The 18,201-nt window shown below is 34.0% G+C and overlaps 1 protein-coding gene and 1 pseudogene across 1 annotated transcript; one reads left to right on the top strand and one right to left on the bottom strand.

Annotated features, from left to right (window-relative positions):
- Positions 1 to 1,232: 1,232 nt before the first annotated feature.
- LOC129295819 (LOB domain-containing protein 12-like) lies at positions 1,233 to 2,044 on the top strand (annotated as a pseudogene).
- A 5,505-nt stretch (positions 2,045 to 7,549) lies between these two features.
- On the bottom strand, positions 7,550 to 17,403 carry LOC129295817 (cytosolic endo-beta-N-acetylglucosaminidase 1-like). Its single transcript, XM_054934393.1, has 11 exons — positions 16,852 to 17,403; positions 16,368 to 16,505; positions 15,799 to 15,908; positions 15,580 to 15,691; positions 15,384 to 15,491; positions 12,703 to 12,815; positions 11,172 to 11,253; positions 10,286 to 10,366; positions 9,889 to 9,944; positions 9,272 to 9,407; positions 7,550 to 8,412 (listed from the first exon to the last, which is right to left on the bottom strand). Exons 1-11 carry the CDS (start codon positions 17,380 to 17,382, stop codon positions 7,696 to 7,698), a joined length of 2,184 nt encoding a protein of 727 aa, XP_054790368.1. The 5' UTR covers positions 17,383 to 17,403; the 3' UTR covers positions 7,550 to 7,695.
- Positions 17,404 to 18,201: the final 798 nt, after the last annotated feature.

Here is an 18,201-nt window from a genome sequence, read left to right as displayed (position 1 = left end):
AAAAATAATTAATGCATACTTATACTAATTAACACAAGGCATTTTAGTTTAAGTTTTTTATTTTTCAGATATAATTATTATGATTAATTAACTTTTTTAATTTGTATGATGCAATTTTTTTTCTTATATATAGAAATTGAAGAAGTAACTTAATTGTACCCAACTTCAAACCCTCCTCATCACGATTAATCTCATTCTTCTTTGACTGTCTTCAAATTAAAATCATCGTCAATGGTATATTAACATACAACTACTTCATATTCCAGGACTGGCGTGCTCTTCACAAGCGGTTAATGATATGTTTCACTTTGAATTCTAAAAAATACGCAGAACTTGCTCCAAGTTTACAAATTTGTCTTGTTTTTAAAAAATCAATAATTATACCCAAACGTGGCCTACTTTTTTTAGACAAAATTTTTATGATTTTTTATGATTGCAATACTTTTAAAATTTTAATGTGTTATAATTTATAAGTCAACTCCAGCGAAGAGAATTAACTATTTTATACATGTCTTGCAAAAGAAAAGTAACCGTTAACTACAATAAACAACAGCGTTATTCCGGCCATTTCACTACGACAGGGACCTTTTATGCCCTCATGTCACAGGGGCATCATCCTTGAGCCTCTCGTAGTCTTGTGATCTAAGGCAATACAACAAAAAGAGTTGTGGTTTTGATGTCTCTATCGGTATTTTCTCTTTACAGATATATCCCTTTTGGTTTTTTTTACAAAATATCTTTTAAAAGTAATTTTTAATCTAAAATAAATGACACTTTGTAATAATTAGCTCACTTTTTTTAATTTTATCCTTTTTTAATTAGCGTGAAGATATTTAATGTAGTTATTTATATTTAAAGTTAGGGATAAAAATAAAAGTACATCTCATTTTTGTAATGATATCAAAAAAAAATAACTTCTTTTAATATACGTGAAATAATTAAAAATATTTTATAATCAAAATTAGGGTAAGTATATATGAAATATGAAGAAGTAAAATTTTCTAACAAATTAACGGTAACCAAAACTGAAAAAGGCATCATCAATTCATTGAAAGAAATCACCATCATGAATATCTGTTTTTTTTTTTCAAAAAAAAAGGAACATGGCCTCATAGTTGATTTGTCATACTCTATGCAAAGAGTGTACAGGTGTAAAATAAAATATGATTGAGAGGGGAGGCAGGCCATTATAAATAGCGGGTGGGAACACGGCTAAAGTCATGCTCGTCCAACTCTGTGCCTTTGTGTTTCCGTTCCATCAAACTCGCTCTCTTTCCAACATGGGTGGGAATTCGCCTTGCGCTTCATGCAAATTGCTCAGACGCCGATGCGCCAGAGACTGCATTTTTGCTCCCTATTTCCCTTCCGACGATCCCCTGAAGTTCGCCATCGTTCACAAGGTTTTTGGCGCTAGCAACGTCAGCAAAATGTTACAGGTTCCTCACCACTTTCCCCGCTCCGTTTTCTTTTTGCTCGCAGAAACACCACACCATCTTTAGTTGTTCTTTCAAGGTTTCGCCGTACTTATCTTGTACAAACACGGGACAAGACATGATGAAATTTATAATAATTACAAAGTCAAAAAAGTAGAAAACCTTCCTTTTCAAGTACATATTTGGTTTCATTTTGCGTCTTGTATGATGAATGATTCAGGAACTTCCGGTGCACCAGAGACCCGATTGCCGTGAGCAGTCTAGTGTATGAAGCTAATGCGAGAGTGAGAGACCCTGTTTATGGTTGTGTTGGGGCCATATCGTACCTGCAAAACCAGGTCTCGGAGCTTCAAATGCAGCTCGCTGTGGCTCAAGCAGAGATACTCTGCATCCAGATGCAGAGTGGTCCGGTGATGCTGACAAACCCAGAAATTGATGGCCCCCATCACCCCAAGTCCTTCTTTCTCCAAAATGACCTCCCTCAGTGCCTCAATTTAACTTCTTCTGCCAATGTAATTCATCATGATCACTCTCTCAAGAGAGAGAGCATCTTTGGACACGACATGGTTTCTTGAATAAGAGTTTCTCACGTGCTTTGGGTTTCGTGGCCATTTTTGTTCCATCGTTTTCACGATTTTTTTTTTCTGCACATATAACATGAAGGACGAGAAGTTTTCTGCACTGGGATTATTTTAGTGCCGAGGAGAGAAGCTGGGAGTAATATAGGGTCAACTATAGCATGTGATTATAAGTGCTAGTGAAGTAATTTAGAGGGTTCTGAATCAGTAAACCTGTTAAACTAAGGATCAAATGTGCTTGTAAATTAATGGATTGAGACGAGGGTCGGTGGGAGTTCTCAAAATATATATATATATATATATATAATATAACTCCGGGGGTTGGGGGGTGACATTGTGATAAAGTGATAATCATATCAAATGTCTGGCCATCTGTATAAGCATATTCCAGAACGTTTTATACTTTTTTTTCCCATATAGAATTTTTGAATACTTCGAACTAGAACTGCCTGAATACAAGAACGTTTTATTTTCCGAAATAGAATCCATCCTTTGAACTTGAGACTTGAGAGCGCCTCTGATTTTTTTTTTTTTTAAAAGAAACAGAGTGCCTGCATTCAAGTTCCAGAATGTGATTAGCAAACAAAGCCGAAGTAGAGAATTGCGGTCACTACAGTGTCAACTTGCTTCCAAGTCTCATGTATATGTATTTCGTTTTTGGTCCTATTTATAAAATGGAGATAAAAAGCCTGGAGACAATTTGTACCCAATCTTACTATCATTTTCATTTCTATTATCGTCAATGGCATGTATAGTGGGAAGCATCAGAGTTGAATCTATGAGAGCGAGTGCTGGAATATGTAGATATTGAATCACGAACGAACAATCCATCTGTGTAAAAAAAAAAATGTATAATTAAACGTGTTATGCATGAGTTCCTAATAATTATAGCCGCTTTGTAAGATAAAATTAATGGGCAATGTGTTTGTTTTTTTCTTGTAACTGTAACCTGAAGTTCTTGCGAATAAATGATGATACACGGAATGTTATTCCATGATGGCGCGGTTATGAGACGGACAATAATCGCAGGGTTGTAATTTTTGCTCAGTTGTTGGCAAAGTTTCTCTTCTGACCATGTTACTCAACCTCTCGCATCTCTCTCACTTTCCTGTCTCATCATCTGTCAATTACCTCACAAGCTACAATCTCCTTTACCTAACAGATAACTTTAAAAATCTCTCCGACTATTATATATATAGCAACTGCTGTTTTTGTTTCTTCTAGCTGCTGCTTCACGTGCAAAGTGCTCAGTTCATGGGATGTGCCTCGTATAAATATATCTCACATTTTATATATGTTTTTGTAAATCCACCTCTCCAGACTATTATATGTCATAATCAAAGGCAATATTTGGATATTCGATGGGGATGAAAAGGGAAAAGGGGGGAGGGGTAACAGCCGTCAGTTGTTTTGTTTTAAATTTGTGAAGGTCGCCCAGCTTTAGAGTTTCATATGTGAAAGCGTTTTGGCAAAGTCAAAGTTTGGAAGCTTAATGAGTTCATTGATTGCTGGCTACCAAATCCTGGTTTTAGCTGGGGGATTCGATCTTGTCTTTATGTAGCCCCATGGTGAGTGCTTCAGGGAAATGTGCGACTGATGAAGCTACCAGTGTCACCACAATAAAGGCCGATATAATATATACTCCATATGATTAAGCCACCCGTCGTCATAGAATTTGGCAGCTTCTCGATGGGTTTTCCTTTTCTTTTACTTTTTAACACAATGCCATCTCCAACTCTCTTGACCTCCACACGATCAAATCAAACAGATGCCGATGTCACGTAGTTAACAAATCATATCAAAATGGCACTAACGCGAGCCTTTATTTACCGGTTCATTATGTTGTATCCCTGGCCGATCTTGATTGTGTAAAGCTTTTTATGTGCCTAATTTTCTACCCTATTCTTCCATTATTCATCCTTTTAAAGATTTTTAGTATTGAGCTTTCTTATTTTCAATGTTTATCTTTAATATATTTTTTGTACTGCAAAAATCAAAGACGATTATGATTAAAAAATCTTGACCTATTGTTGTTCACCGCAAGTGCACGGGTCGTAGCAAGTAATATAATGAAAATAAAGTATCGTTCTTTTGAGAATTTATTCAAGAACAATGATCAAGCAAAAGATTAAGCAAATTCAATCAAGTTGAGTTACACATATTAGGTAAAAATGATTTTTTTTATGAAGCTAATACTAAAAAATAAAGAAAGTGATTGATTCACAAACTTCAAACACAAATTGAGACCTAGGATTATTTATTCCCCTTGCATTTCATAACACCAAAATTACCTCCTCTCATAAATTCTTTTAATGAAAATAAGTGCTAACCTAGGGTTCTAAAAATACTCGAACAAGCTCTCTGAAGTCATGAACAAGTGTTTAGTTAAATTAATTGCCCAATCTCTTGTTACAATTAATAAAACTCAATTTTAAACACCGACCCTAATGTGGTTATGCAAGGCTAGCAAGTATATCTCTATCTTACTAGCAAAACCATCCATTCAACATGCAAATATCAAGTTCTTGCACAATATTATCCAAATTCTACAGTCAACCTAGCCCTCTCAAGCATCAATTAAGTGAACCCAACATCTAAATGATGGCCAATCATGTAGAGGCATTAAGGAAAGAGTAAAATAAACACACACACACACACACACACACATATATATATATATCATTAATCACAAAAAGAGAGGAGAAAGATAGTGTTAATTCATATAAGGGTTCTAAATAATCCTAGAACAAAGGGTTTAGCTACTCATAATCATCCACAATCTACAAATATATAAAATAAGTAGACACATTTCAAATTACAAGAGAGGAAAGGGAAGAGGAATGGAAAAACCGAAGAAAATGAGCTCCAAATGTCTTCAAAGCTTCAATCTCTTGATCCCAACTCTTTTAATGCCCAAATCCTAGTATAACCAAGCTTCAAAAGTGTCTAAAAGTCTGAAGAATGCATTTTGGGTCGAGCTCTCAACTTATATGTATCCTAACCAACTAATCTTTAATAAATGAAACGCAGTTGACAGCGGCAAAAGTCAAAAACGAAAGTCACGACTTTGAGACGACTTTGGCAGTTTTGCATTGTTTTTACAGCTACCGAAAATCATTCATTTTGCTCTTGATTTCTTCATCCAAAAGCCTTCTAAAAAATTTACAAAGCTCCAGAAATGCTTCTAATCAAAACTTCAATCAAAATAACATGAAATTAGGCTAAAAATATCAAATTAAAGTCAAGAACACAAGCCCAAAACAAGATGCATATTTTCCTAATTTGGGCAATAAAAATATATACAATTGAACCAAAATGGATTAGAATCTAAAGAAAATGTGATGAAATAACATGAACGGTCAACACTTATTTATGAAAAATTTAAATTCCTCAATTTCAATTAATATCGTTAAAAATCCTCAAATGTTATTTTTCTGATAATTAACATATTAAAAAAAAAATTCTCTGCATGTATATATGTGTTTATGACTTCAACTTACTATATAAGATATCTGCAACGTCTATAAAAATTATGGCACATCTGTGTATCTTGATCATTAGATTTCTGTTACTATTAAACACCACTAATTTACAGTGCTAATTATTCCCCCAAGACTATACACTTCGGTCTTCTTTTGATTCCAGGCTTCAGTCATTATCTGAACTAAACATTAGATTTTCCAGACTTTTTTCTTGTAACCTTTCCCCCAGTTTTACTCTTCATTGTTACACACTCCACCAACACAAATGCGGCTGGCACGTTTTTCGGAATTATTAATTAATAATTAATGAATCAAAATAAGTCATGCATAGAATAGCCGAATGATTACTCCTTCCAAATCATAATATAAGCCGTTAATACAAAATATAGAATAGTAAATAGGTGTTCAATATTTTTTTTTCAATTACACCATTATTTTATTAAGTAATTAATGAGAATGTATTAGAAAGTCAAATGTTATATTTATTGCTCTCAAGAGCATAATTTGAAAAATGTGAAATTTTTTTAAAAAATCAAAATGCTAACTAACTTTTTTGAAAAATGTAAATCAAAATGTTATATTTATTGCTCTCAAGAGCATAATTCTTGTTGCCTGATGCAAGAAATTTATTAATAATTAATTTTGAAATATTTTTGACCTTGAAGCTTGTTATAATTCCAAATTTTTTATTATGAAAAAAAGTGAACATGTATTTGATTTAAAGAAGCATACTGGTTTTTGCCTCAAACGGCAAGAAAGGACAAATTGATTGCGTGTTTTCTTAAAAGTGAAACGGTTGTTCCCGGCAAAATAAGATAAGATAAGGTAAGATAAGATAGGATGGTTGTTATATAGTGTTGTTAATCTTGAGAAATATTTAGATTGATCGAATGTATCATATTATTTATAATCTGTTTAATAAGAACATGACATTTAGATATTATTTAATATAAATTAATTCTGATATTAATGATAATAAAAAGAAAAAAATAAAAAAATTGAATGTGCATTTGTTATAAAAATAAAATCAATTAAAAAAGTGTTACAAAAAATTTTATTTAAATACTTGAAATATTTTAATTAAATAGATCACAAATGACATGATACACTTGATCTATTTAAATATTTTTTGGTTAACCTTAATGCTTCTTACTAAAGATGTCCCATAACGGGTCCACCCACCATTTGTTTACTATAATATAATTAGTTATTAGTTATTTATATAAAACCCTGAAGGCCTAAATACAGATAATTAAAGGTCCAGCAAGACGCCAAAGTAAAGTGAAGGTTTGAAACTTAGAGTGAATTGGAGATTACTAGATGCTTCTGGATAAAAATTTGAAGAGGCCAGAAGCCTTGGATTGCAGAAACTGCAAACGAGATAAAGCCAATTTGCAGCTTTTACTCCATTCGCTCTGTTAGAATACATATAACTTTAGCTTGTAGTTAGTCAAAATATAACAGCAATTGAAGAGAAAATTTCAGACATTTGTCAAAATACGCAAAACAAAAGCACACCCCTGCTTTCCAATATGAAATTTTGAATTATTGCGGAGACAACAAAAGTGGAAGTAGGAACTTAGTTTTCATTTGAGGGCTCGAGGATAATACTTCCAAAACATTTTCTTCTGGAATCCAGATGCCACTAACCCGTCCCTTTTCAGTTGTCTTTCGTTTTTCTTCTTTTTTCCTTCCACTTGTCAAGTCAAAGTAAGATTTTTTTAACCTATGGTGGAGAAAATCTACACTATGTAGAAGCTACTCATACAGATTTATTTTCTTTTCCCTTCTCTCTCTCTCTCTCTCTCTTGTGCTTTTCCGCACTACAATGTAGATACGAACAAAGCGGTTATGCTGCTGATTCAAAGGATTTAATATACATTAAGCAGCCTGGAGCATTGAACCTACTCACAGTGACTACTGTATGTAGCCCTCTAAAAAATAATTATAGTCAATTCCCAGCCTGCTTTTGGACTCATCACCAGCATCCTGTTTAACCCAAACCTGCGCAGTGCTTCTGACTGATCAGCATGAAGCAGTTGTAACAACAACGATAAAAAGGGCACTTCACTTGTACCGTTAGAATGAAGTTTCATTAATTTTTGCAGCATAAGTTTAACAAGTAGATGCCCTCTCCAACCTCACATTTTACAATAGAGTCTTCCTATGAAGGAGAAGTGATGTTACATTAAAAATGAACATTTAAGCATTTTCAACATGCAATTCATAATATGGAGAATCATCCAGCTTCTGATTGGTACCGTCATCACTACAAACTTGTATAATAAATCTGACACGGGAAATGACAGCAGGAATTTTGAGGTCAGCAACGTAGAAGCAATTCACTTGTGCAATTCCAAGGTACTCTGGCATTGGCACACGTTCTGTTTGTTCTGATAGTTTCTCGACATACACTTTGTAGTTAAGGAACACGTAATTATCACCATCTTTCAGGTTCCAGAGAAGTTTGAGACTAAGGGCCTTTGAACCCTCGGAATCTGATATCCATTTGATGTATTCACCACTAACTAGCCACGAAGTAGAGATGGGAAAATCTGAGTTATGAGCAGAAGTCTTGATTGTAATGTGACCAAGAACCGCAAAATAGTCCGTTGAAGAACCCACCCTGCTATCAGGGCCATATGATCTGGACTTAAGTCTTGGCATATTATACGGAGGCTCTGATCTGTAGCACACTGCATGGATTGCTGTCAACACGTACCCAGTCATGGTGATTGTGCCTTCATGTACAACCCATTGAGGGGAAAGTCCCCTGAGTTCATGCGTCGTGAGTGCTTTGTCGAATTTGCTTGAGAGCTGATTCATTTGCGGGGATGTAAGGAGTACTGAAGTTCTTTCGTTTGCAATGGAAGTGAACTCAAGCACAAGTCCCAATGAAGAATTGCTATCAGATTTCACCTGCATTAGTCGTAGGTTTCATGAGTGAACGAGATTAAAGAAAAGAGCCGGAATTGTCCAGTTGGGCAGTATAACAATGGGAGAATGACAGTTAAGGAACTTCTAAGAACATTAATCTCAATTTCGGACCGTGAAATTTTAAAATCCCAGGCAAGGACTATGGTCCTTAATTGTGATAAAAAAAATGTAATTTGTGAGGTGGGATTCACCAACGCGACTTGAGAATTTACTAACTCAACTTGAGAAAATTACTAACGTATATTGTGAAAACATGAAACCCTACTTGGAAATGGAATTTTTAACAAAAAGTGCCACTTGGGAATTCACTAACTAAACTTGAAAAAAATTCTAACGTATATTGTGAAAAAATGAAACCCTACTTGAGAATTATTAATAAAAAGTGACTTGTCCAAATTGATGTTTTTTATTAAACAATCGATTCCCAAATGGAGTTTCATGTTTTCACAATATACGTTAGAAATTTTTTCAAGTCGAGTTAGTGAATTATCAAGTAGCGCTTTTTGTTAAACAATTGATTTCCAAGTAGGGTTTCATGTTTTTACAATATACGTTACAAATTTTCTCAAGTTGGGTTAGTGAATTCCCAAGTGGCAATAATGAATTCCACCTTACAAACTACATTTTTTTTTATCACAATTAAGAACCATGGTCCTTAACTGGGATTTCAAAATTTCACAGTCTGTAATTGAAATTAATATTCTTAGAAGGTCCTTAATTGTCATTCTCCCTGTAACAATTGGCCAAGCAAAATACGCCCCATTTCCTTTTTCCTGATTGTGTAGCCTTGAGTTTACAAATGACAAATACATGCTATACTTTTCACAAAGAGAGAGCTTACAGAATATAATATGTGGATAGGTGACTCCCCCACAGGAAACTGCCCCTGAAAAATTCTCTTCTGGAAATAAGTTTGTCCCTCGAGAGATCCTTTAAATGTAATGTTCCCCCCTCCACTATAGGATGCTTCCTTAAAGCTGCAAGTTCCAAAGAAAGAAAGCAAATGATTGACATCTTTTCATAATTAATTTTGGAAAACTATTCACTATGTAGATGAAAAAACAGAAAAGCAATGTTGTGATAAAGTCATTAGAAAAGAAAGAAAGAAAGAAGTGTGAATATGAGAGAAGACTCTGCACCACTATCAGCTTAGCCATCAAACATCAAACTCCTAATCTTGCCAATAAAGATGTTCTAGAGGATGACCCCATAATTAAAGGCATGATTTAAAATAGAACAGTTTTTTTTCATCATCAGGCGACAAAAACAGTTCTTTGCAATTGAACAAGGATTACCTATCCTGAAACATCCTCATATAATCTAAATATCAGAGTGAGTCAGTCAATTATGTCTTCTGTTTGAGTACATTGGTTTTGAACATATGAATTATATGACATACATTCTGCGTTGTTAATCAATTAAAAAAATTAGTAGAAGGAAATTCTGATATGTACTTACTCAACAAAGGCTTGAATAGAAGCATTTGGAGTGACACCAGCAAACTCAAGGAACGGCTGCACACATATATGTAACAGAATATAAACAAACTTTGAACAAGGACCACTTGTATCAAAGAAGGAATTACAGATTAGAAGGCATGGCATTGGTGTATAGTTGCAATTGAAGGAAAAAAGTAAACCATCCATTGCACAAGAAAAGAAGGATCTGTGATGAACATGAGGACCTGGAATAAGACTGGGAGTGTCTATCAAAGATCACAAATATTTTCCTTGTTACTGCAGATTAGCTTTATTAAATTGATATTACTGGATGTCAGAAATGACAAACAAGCAATTAATGAATGGTGTATGTATGTATACGCAACCATCCATATGGTACTTATTTGAGCACATACCTGTAAACCTTGAGAAGAAATGTTGCACCAAGCAGCATCATACACTGTGTCTCCGTCAATTGAAATATGATAACCACGTCCCTGAAAGTAACAAAGAATGTCCACATTTGAAAGATTCACAAGAATCTAATCTAGAGTGTTTTTTCCTCAACCCAAAGGTTAAGTAAGCAGAACAGAAATAGCAACCATGAAATATCTCAAGGATTGCATCTAGTGAACTAATTGTAGAACCCCAATTCATGTACAAGGGCACTATACAAGCTAAAATTACCCATCACTTTTATCTTATGACCAATTAATGACAGAAGTTTACAATGAAGAGAATTATTTGGAGTTAAAAAAAAATTAGATGTCTTATGATTTATATACGCATTACCAACACAAGAAACCATTAAGTAGACGTGGACAAATTGGAAGCAGTCTGGTCTGGGCTTTTATTATGACCTTTAGGTGCCAGACGAACATTTTCTTTAACAGGAGTGTTTAAAGCTATGATTTGTATTGCTTTTCGCCTTCTTCTCAAGAGTGTCATTCACTCAGCTTAAAGGGAGATAAAGCAAAGTCCATCTTTTATTAAAAAAAAAAAATGAATTCTCATTTCCATTTGCCTATCTTATTCACAATTAATTTTATAGTAACTTAGACTAAAATTCAACAATGACTTGAAGAAAAATGAATTCTCATTTTCATTTGCCTATCTTATTCACAATTAATTTTATAGTAACTTAGACTAAAATTCAACAATGACTTGAAGTTCTATGCAATTGAGTATGGGCAAAAAGTATTTTCAAAGTTTTTATTCATACCAGAAGCTTACAAAGTCCCATTTGAGCAGTAGGAAGACAATATCGAAGTATCGAAGGGGACAAGAATCACAATTGTTTACCTGATCAAAGTTTGTGAAGAATGGCAGTATTCCAGAGTAGTTTCGTAGTACGCCCCATGATTTCTCCAAAAGACCCCACCAACTACAATAACAAATGTAATGCAATGACGCAGGCACTTATATGATAAGTATTTCAAAATGGAATCTCCAGCATGAGTATGAAACTTGTTTGCCTAATATGAAAATTCAAGAAGTTAGAAAACTTTAAAATTGTGAAAATGATTAAAAAAGAAATGTAGCGGTGAGAAAGTTCATGATGGAACTGAGCCTCCACTATTCATGTACACTAGAAGAGGAAAGAAAGCAAAACGTGTGCTTTTGCTTGCTTACTCTAGAAAAAGTCCTTGAACAAGAGAACATGGCCCAGAGAACAGTTAAGGGGCAAAAGAGCAATTAAGGTGCATTGGGCTGTTAGAGGTGAGAGCAGAAGAATATAGTGTAGGAACAAATGGAGACAAGGCAAAAGGAATATGAGTTTGGTAGGAAAGCCTCTGCCTTTCAAATTGTACAGGAATCAGTAAGCTGGTACTTCTTCTATTTCTATTTCCCGGAACAATAGTTCTTACTTAAACTTACACTCAGGTAGAATTATAAACTCACACGGAGCGTTCTGAAAAGAGATTCCCTCAGTTCAGAAATTCAACATGAATCATTTGAAATCATCCAAATATGATTGACAACCCAAAAATACCATGCGAGCCAAATGATCCAGGTTTTATTTGTCACAAGCTACACAAGCAATATAGTCAAAGCTTAAAACTTAAAGATGCCACTGGAATAACTTTAGATATTGAAGAATTGCTTTTGGACGAAGATGCTCAAATTCCTCAGCTTTTCTTCAAGGTAGTATTTGCATTGATGGATTTGGATTTGAATTTTAGGTTTAAAATCTTGCATTTAAAATTCATGTATTCAAAATCCTTTGTTTGGGTAGTTTAAAAAAAAAAAATTCAAATGAAGAGAGATGAGGTGAGATTCAAAATAAAAATAAAAAAATTGAAAGTGATGAGTTTACTTATATTTTTTAATCAACGAGAAATGAGAAAAGATACAAGAATCATAGAGGCATCAATAGTAAAAACACAAAGAGAATGGGATATTTGAAGTTATTGGAATTCCATATGACTACGGTATAGGAGGAATTTAAAATTACAAAGGAAATGTGATAAGAGATGAAATCAAATCCAAATCCATAAAATTTTATTAATAAAAATGAGGAATTTGATCTAAATCCAAATCCAATCTAAATTTCCATTAATCTGAACACACCAAGATATTTTAACTCCACAGATTGAGTGCATAATTATTCTTAAGCAAATCCCCGAGAGAGCTTAGTGGATCAATGATTTATGTTTCGTCTTTCATTTTCTTTTTGTTTGTTTTGAGAGATATAGCAATCAATTATGATTCCTTTTCTGTTGATTCTTTTCCAATCGAGAGGTATGGATCCATGGGTCTATGTGTCTATATAGATCCTGCTCATCGATTGACAAAAATGACAAAGGTATGACAACACTAGTAGCTGCATTACCGATTTTGACTAGTCTGAAAATCTGGTGGTTGCTTAGTCTCATAGACCCACCCAGGAGCAAATACTGCAGCTGAGACATCCTCCTTTCTTAGCACATCAAGAGCAACATTTGCCTAATACAACACATCCATAGTTAGCTTAGAGTCATGAAGCTAGTAAAAACATATCCTATTTGCATAATTTCTCATAAAATATAAGTGATACTACGTATATTAAATATAACTTGCAATGGTGAGGAAAGGATTTAATACTCTGTTTGGGAAAATGGCATATAATGACTGCCATCAAGAGTCTTAAATAACAAATACTCCCTCCAGCTTTTGATATAGATCACTTTTTATATAGGACACTTTTAAATCATTAACGTTGTCAAGAAATTCAAATAGTTCCCAATATTACCCTTATTAACCACATTGCTTAAGCATATCTGGAAGAAAAATAGTTAATGTTTCACTAATAAGTAAGGTGACTAACAATCAGGACCAAGAACACCTTCTGGAAAGGTCTCACATTGAGGATCAGAGTGGTACTACAATTCCAGAAAAAAGAATACTAGAGTACTCCCATCTTTAGACACAATAGGAGATCTTTGGCTATGGATTTTCTAGCAGTCACTATAAAGAAAAACAAACAAAGAGGTGCAAGTTTATGAAGAGAAGAATCTAATGACTTTTAATGGAATTAAAGGCTAAACACTTCACTAAGGAAGAAATGCAACATTAACTATTTGGGGTAATAACTCTAAAGTCAATTATAAGCCCATAAACAAGAAGAAAGAAAACATCTCTGATAAAAGCCATTATGTAGTAAAATAAAATCAAAATACTTTGATATTTTATATGTTTAGAATATCTGCGACATCATATTTGAGTAATTAACTTGACCTCAAAGCATGCAAGTTATTCCACATCCTGGCAGCTAAAACGAAGAATAACAAGTTTTCTTATGTATTTTTTGGATGTAGTATGCTACAAGAATACCTACCATCTACAAGGTATATACTTCAATTGAAATAAAACAGGCATTAATTCCTGATTGTATATCTATCGAAGCGTGGAAATGTTTAGGTGAAGAAGGGGTGAGATGGTTAACTAAGTTATTTAATGTGATTTTACGGTCCAAGAAAATGCCTGATGAGTGGAGGAGAAGTACATTAATTCCTATTTATAAAAATAAAGGAGATATTCAGAATTGTACTAACTATAGAGGGATTAAACTCATGAGCCACACAATGAAATTGTGGGAGAAAGTAATTGAGCACAGGTTGAGATTGGAGACAAGTATTTCTGAGAATCAATTTGGTTTTATGCCAGGTAGATCAACTACAGAGGCGATTTATCTACTAAGGGGATTAATGGAAAAGTATCGTTGTAAAGATAAAGATCTACACATGGTTTTTATTGATTTGGAAAAAGCTTATGACCGTATACCAAGAGAAGTGCTTTGGAAAGCGTTGGAAAAAAAGGGAGTACGGATTGCTTATATTAAAGCCATACAAGATATGTATGAGGGGGTAAAAACTAGTATAAGAACGCCTAGTGGTCAAACAAAGGATTTTCCTATAAAGATTGGACTACATCAGGGATCATCTCTGAGTCCTTATTTGTTCAACTTGATTTTAAATGTTTTGACGGAACATATTCAAGAGGAAATCCCGAAATGTATGCTCTTCGCGGATGATATAGTTCTTATAGCAGAGACAAGAGAAGAGGTTAATTGCAAACTTGAGTTATGGAGGAGGACATTGGAGTCGAAAGGTTTTCGTCTGAGTAGAAGTAAGACGGAATATTTATATTGTAAATTTGATAAAGGACTATTCGAAAATAATTTGGAAGTGAAATTGGGAGATCAAATTATACCTCAAGTGGAAAAGTTTAGATATTTGGGAGCCATTATTCAAAATGATGGCGAAATCAGTGGAGATATTTCACATAGAATTCAAGCTGGGTGGTTTAATTGGAGAAAAGCTAAAGGAGTTATTTGTGACCGTAAGGTGCCTAATAAACTTAAAGGAAAGTTTTATCGTACTGCTATCAGACCGGCAATGTTATATAGTAGTGAATGCTGGGCTCTAACGGGACAGCAAGAGCATAAAGTTAGAGTAGCAGAGATGAGAATGTTACGATGGATGTGCGGACATACACGTAAAGATAAAATTCGAAATGAGCACATACGTGAAAAAGTGAGGGTGGCACCTATTGAGGAAAAAATGGTAGAAAATCAGTTGAGATGGTTTGGGCATGTACAAAGAAGACCAAGGGAGGCACCAGTGAGAAGAGTGGAACATATAACTTTGAGTCCGATTAAGAGAGGTAGAGGAAGGCCTAAGAGAACACTCTTGGAAGTTGTTGAACGTGATCTCTTAATTAATAATATTTCTAAAAGCTTAATAAATGATAGAGCACAATGGCGTCTTGCAATCCATGTAGCCGACCCCACCTAGTGGGATAAAGGCTTGTTGTTGTTGTTGTTGTTGTTGAAATAAAACAGGCAATAAATCTAGAATATCTATCATAGCAATCCCATGCATGCACCAAGAACTATATAGGAGTAATTGGTAGACTTCAGTTCCTGGATGTTCTATGCAGAATTATATTGATTTCCAAATAAGTTATATGTTGAAATAGTAGAGATAATCTGTAGCTATACAATAAGATTCTCTAATGTTGCCAACCACTTACATTCCACTGTCCACCACCGTATGTGTTCCTTCCAAATACATCAATTCCCATGTACACATCAAATTTTCTGTCACCAGCAACATCGGCAGAGAGCCTTGGATAGTCTTCCTAGATGGTACATAAAAACTAGATTATGGTAGATAAGAATTGATCATACAGTGGTATAGTGGGAGCATACAAGAGGAATAGACAATACCTTCCACGTATAGTTTACAAAAATTCCATCGCATATATCAAAGAAAGGCTTATTGTATTCATCTAACTTATCCTGCCACTCTAAGATACCATTGATTGTAACACTGTCATACCTATATGAACCAAAAAAGAAAAAGAAAAGAAAAGAAAAAGTCAAGTTTCACGCCATAAGCAAATGAAATGTTACAAGAAAAATTAATTTGTTTCTTCTAATACTGACCATATTACTAATGATCCAGGCACTGAAGAATGCATTATCAACGTTAAATGTTTGACAAACTCCTTCAAAATTTCAATTTGACCCACGTCCAATTTCACCTCCATGTTTACCTGCAATAAAAGGCTGGTGTTTCAGCCACTGGGAAGATCACAAGAATAGTAGAGTACAGTAAATGCAATGCTTCAAACCAAAGAAGAATAGTGGTATCTGTTTCTCACTATAAACATATATATTTCCCTAACGTGATTTTCTTATTAATTCTATTGTCACAGACAATGTCTGTAAATTTTTTAGCAAGAAAGCACTTGGATCAAACGAATTCTTTACGCAGCTTCAGCTCAAATAGTCCAATTTCATGGAACCCAAACTTATAATATTCAAGTTTAATAAATTTTTGACAATCACTACATTTGCACCAGGATACTCTGTTGCACTGCAGATCAAGAAGTTCGCCCCAGATATCATAATAAATATAACAATTATCAATGGAATCACCCTTTACTTAGATTTAAATTTACACAGACACGTCAATGAACCCCCATAAAGAGCACCAACGATGAGTTTTTTACCAGCCACCCATCAAAGCCTAAAGCAGCAGCAAGCTCTGCCAAACGCTCTGCATACATTTGTGCAGACTCCTTAGTTGCAAGCATCTCATTACAGACCGCTTTTCCCTCATCCCATTCCGTGATGAAAGTTCCCAGCACCTAAGATATCAAAATACAGCCAAGAAAGATCAAGTACAACATCCTTCAGTTTATCAATTTGAAACTATTTACAAGATGAAAGATGCAATGACATCATCCACCTCTTGTGATTAAATTACAAGCAATAAATGATGTTAGAAAAATCAACCTGCAACAGACAAAATAAAACCCGATATAACATTCGGGAAAGATGTTTAGGATTACCATATAATCTCATATCATGTCAGTTAAACTCAACCAAATGTGGAGGAATTCAGTTGACTTCAATGACTAGGTTGTAATGAAGCATGTGTTATAAATTTTTTAAACCACAGTGTCACCTCATCGTGATCAGAAGATCAAGTACCTTAACGCCATGACGATGACCTGTGTTTGTCCAACAAGGAGGAGGAAGAGTAACTAGACTATGAGAAAAGTACACAAACACATCTATCAAGTGCCAGTGCCATATGGCATAGGCATCGGCGTTAGTGCCACCCTGAACCCACTTATCATCAGTATAACCCCCGGCCATATCATGGCACACGAGCAATCTGCGCCTGAGGGGCAATGAAGAAGAAGAGCCAAGACTTCGGATGGGGACGGAAGCTTTGTTAAAAGGGTAGTGAAAGGAGTTAAAATAGGACCGGGACTCCAGCTCGTGAAGCGTTTTGATTGGATAAGAAATAGGCAGGGAGGGTTGACCGGGATCAAATGTTGGGGTGTCGGGAGCAGATTGTTGAGGCTCTGCTTCTGAATTGCACGTGACGATAGAAAGGATACTTTGTAGGATGCAACGAAGAGTGGCCAGTGCAGTGATCAAGAATTCCCGGTTTATACAGGGTCGAAGGCGCCGAGGAATCATCCGACCCCAAGGAGTCGCGCAGTCACAAGGCATCGAGGATATGACTGCTTTGCTTTGCCGTGTTTGGTTGGAGGGAAACTAGGAGATAAAAATGAGTTTATGAAATTTTAATAAAAATAGCATACAAAGTAAAGGAGTGAAATAAATTTGCAAAATAAATAAATAAATAAATAAATAAACTTGACTTCTTTATTTATTTATTTTTAAATCAAACTCATTAAAATCCCCCCTCTTTTCTGAATTTCATTCTAAATGTCTGTTTGGATTTCAATTGAATATAATAAATTATAAAAATAATTAATTAAGCGGTAAATTTTAATCATAATTGATTATGTTATAATGAAATCTATTTAAATATTATTTTTTAAAATTAATTTTAATAAAATTAAAGATGTCTGAATAATTTATTTAAAATTAATTTTTACTGTATAGATTACTATAAAGGATATTGCTTTTCAAAATTAAATTATTAATATATTTATATAAAATATTATTAAATTTGTTAAAATTTACTTAAGAAGTAAAATATATTATTTAAATTATATATATGATTAATTATAAAATTTAAATTATATTAATATTAATAATTTAATTTACATAAATAAATAATTTAATATATCTTAGTTCAAATAAATTTAATAAAAGAGAAAGATTTAATTCTTAAATGCCAAACATTAATTTTACAATAACTAATAAATATAATAAAATATAAATTAATTTCTAATGACATCATGGATATGAGTTATATCTGACGAAAATGTTAAGTACTGCTTTAAAATTTTGGCAAATAAAAAATATAGCAATGTAACAAATGATGCAAAATTTCTCTCTCAAGACCTTTGCAACAATTTT

The sequence above is a fragment of the Prosopis cineraria genome, unplaced genomic scaffold (assembly GCF_029017545.1).
Source record: "Prosopis cineraria cultivar Desert tree isolate PC_DT_omini unplaced genomic scaffold, ASM2901754v1 PC195, whole genome shotgun sequence".
NCBI classification, from domain to species: Eukaryota; Viridiplantae; Streptophyta; class Magnoliopsida; order Fabales; family Fabaceae; genus Prosopis; species Prosopis cineraria.
This window is presented reverse-complemented; position numbering and strand designations above follow the sequence as displayed.

What these genes read in the sequence shown, in the direction of transcription:
- LOC129295817 (XM_054934393.1), bottom strand. Translation starts at nt 17,382, where the DNA reads ATGCCTTGTGACTGCGCGACTCCTTGGGGTCGGATGATTCCTCGGCGC. An exon ending in TAGGCTTTGATGGGTGGCTG is followed by an intron (nt 15,909 to 16,367) that starts GTAAAAAACTCA and finishes CTTTTATTGCAG; the next exon opens with GTAAACATGGAGGTGAAATT. An exon ending in TCTTCACAAACTTTGATCAG is followed by an intron (nt 10,367 to 11,171) that starts GTAAACAATTGT and finishes TGTTACTTTCAG; the next exon opens with GGACGTGGTTATCATATTTC.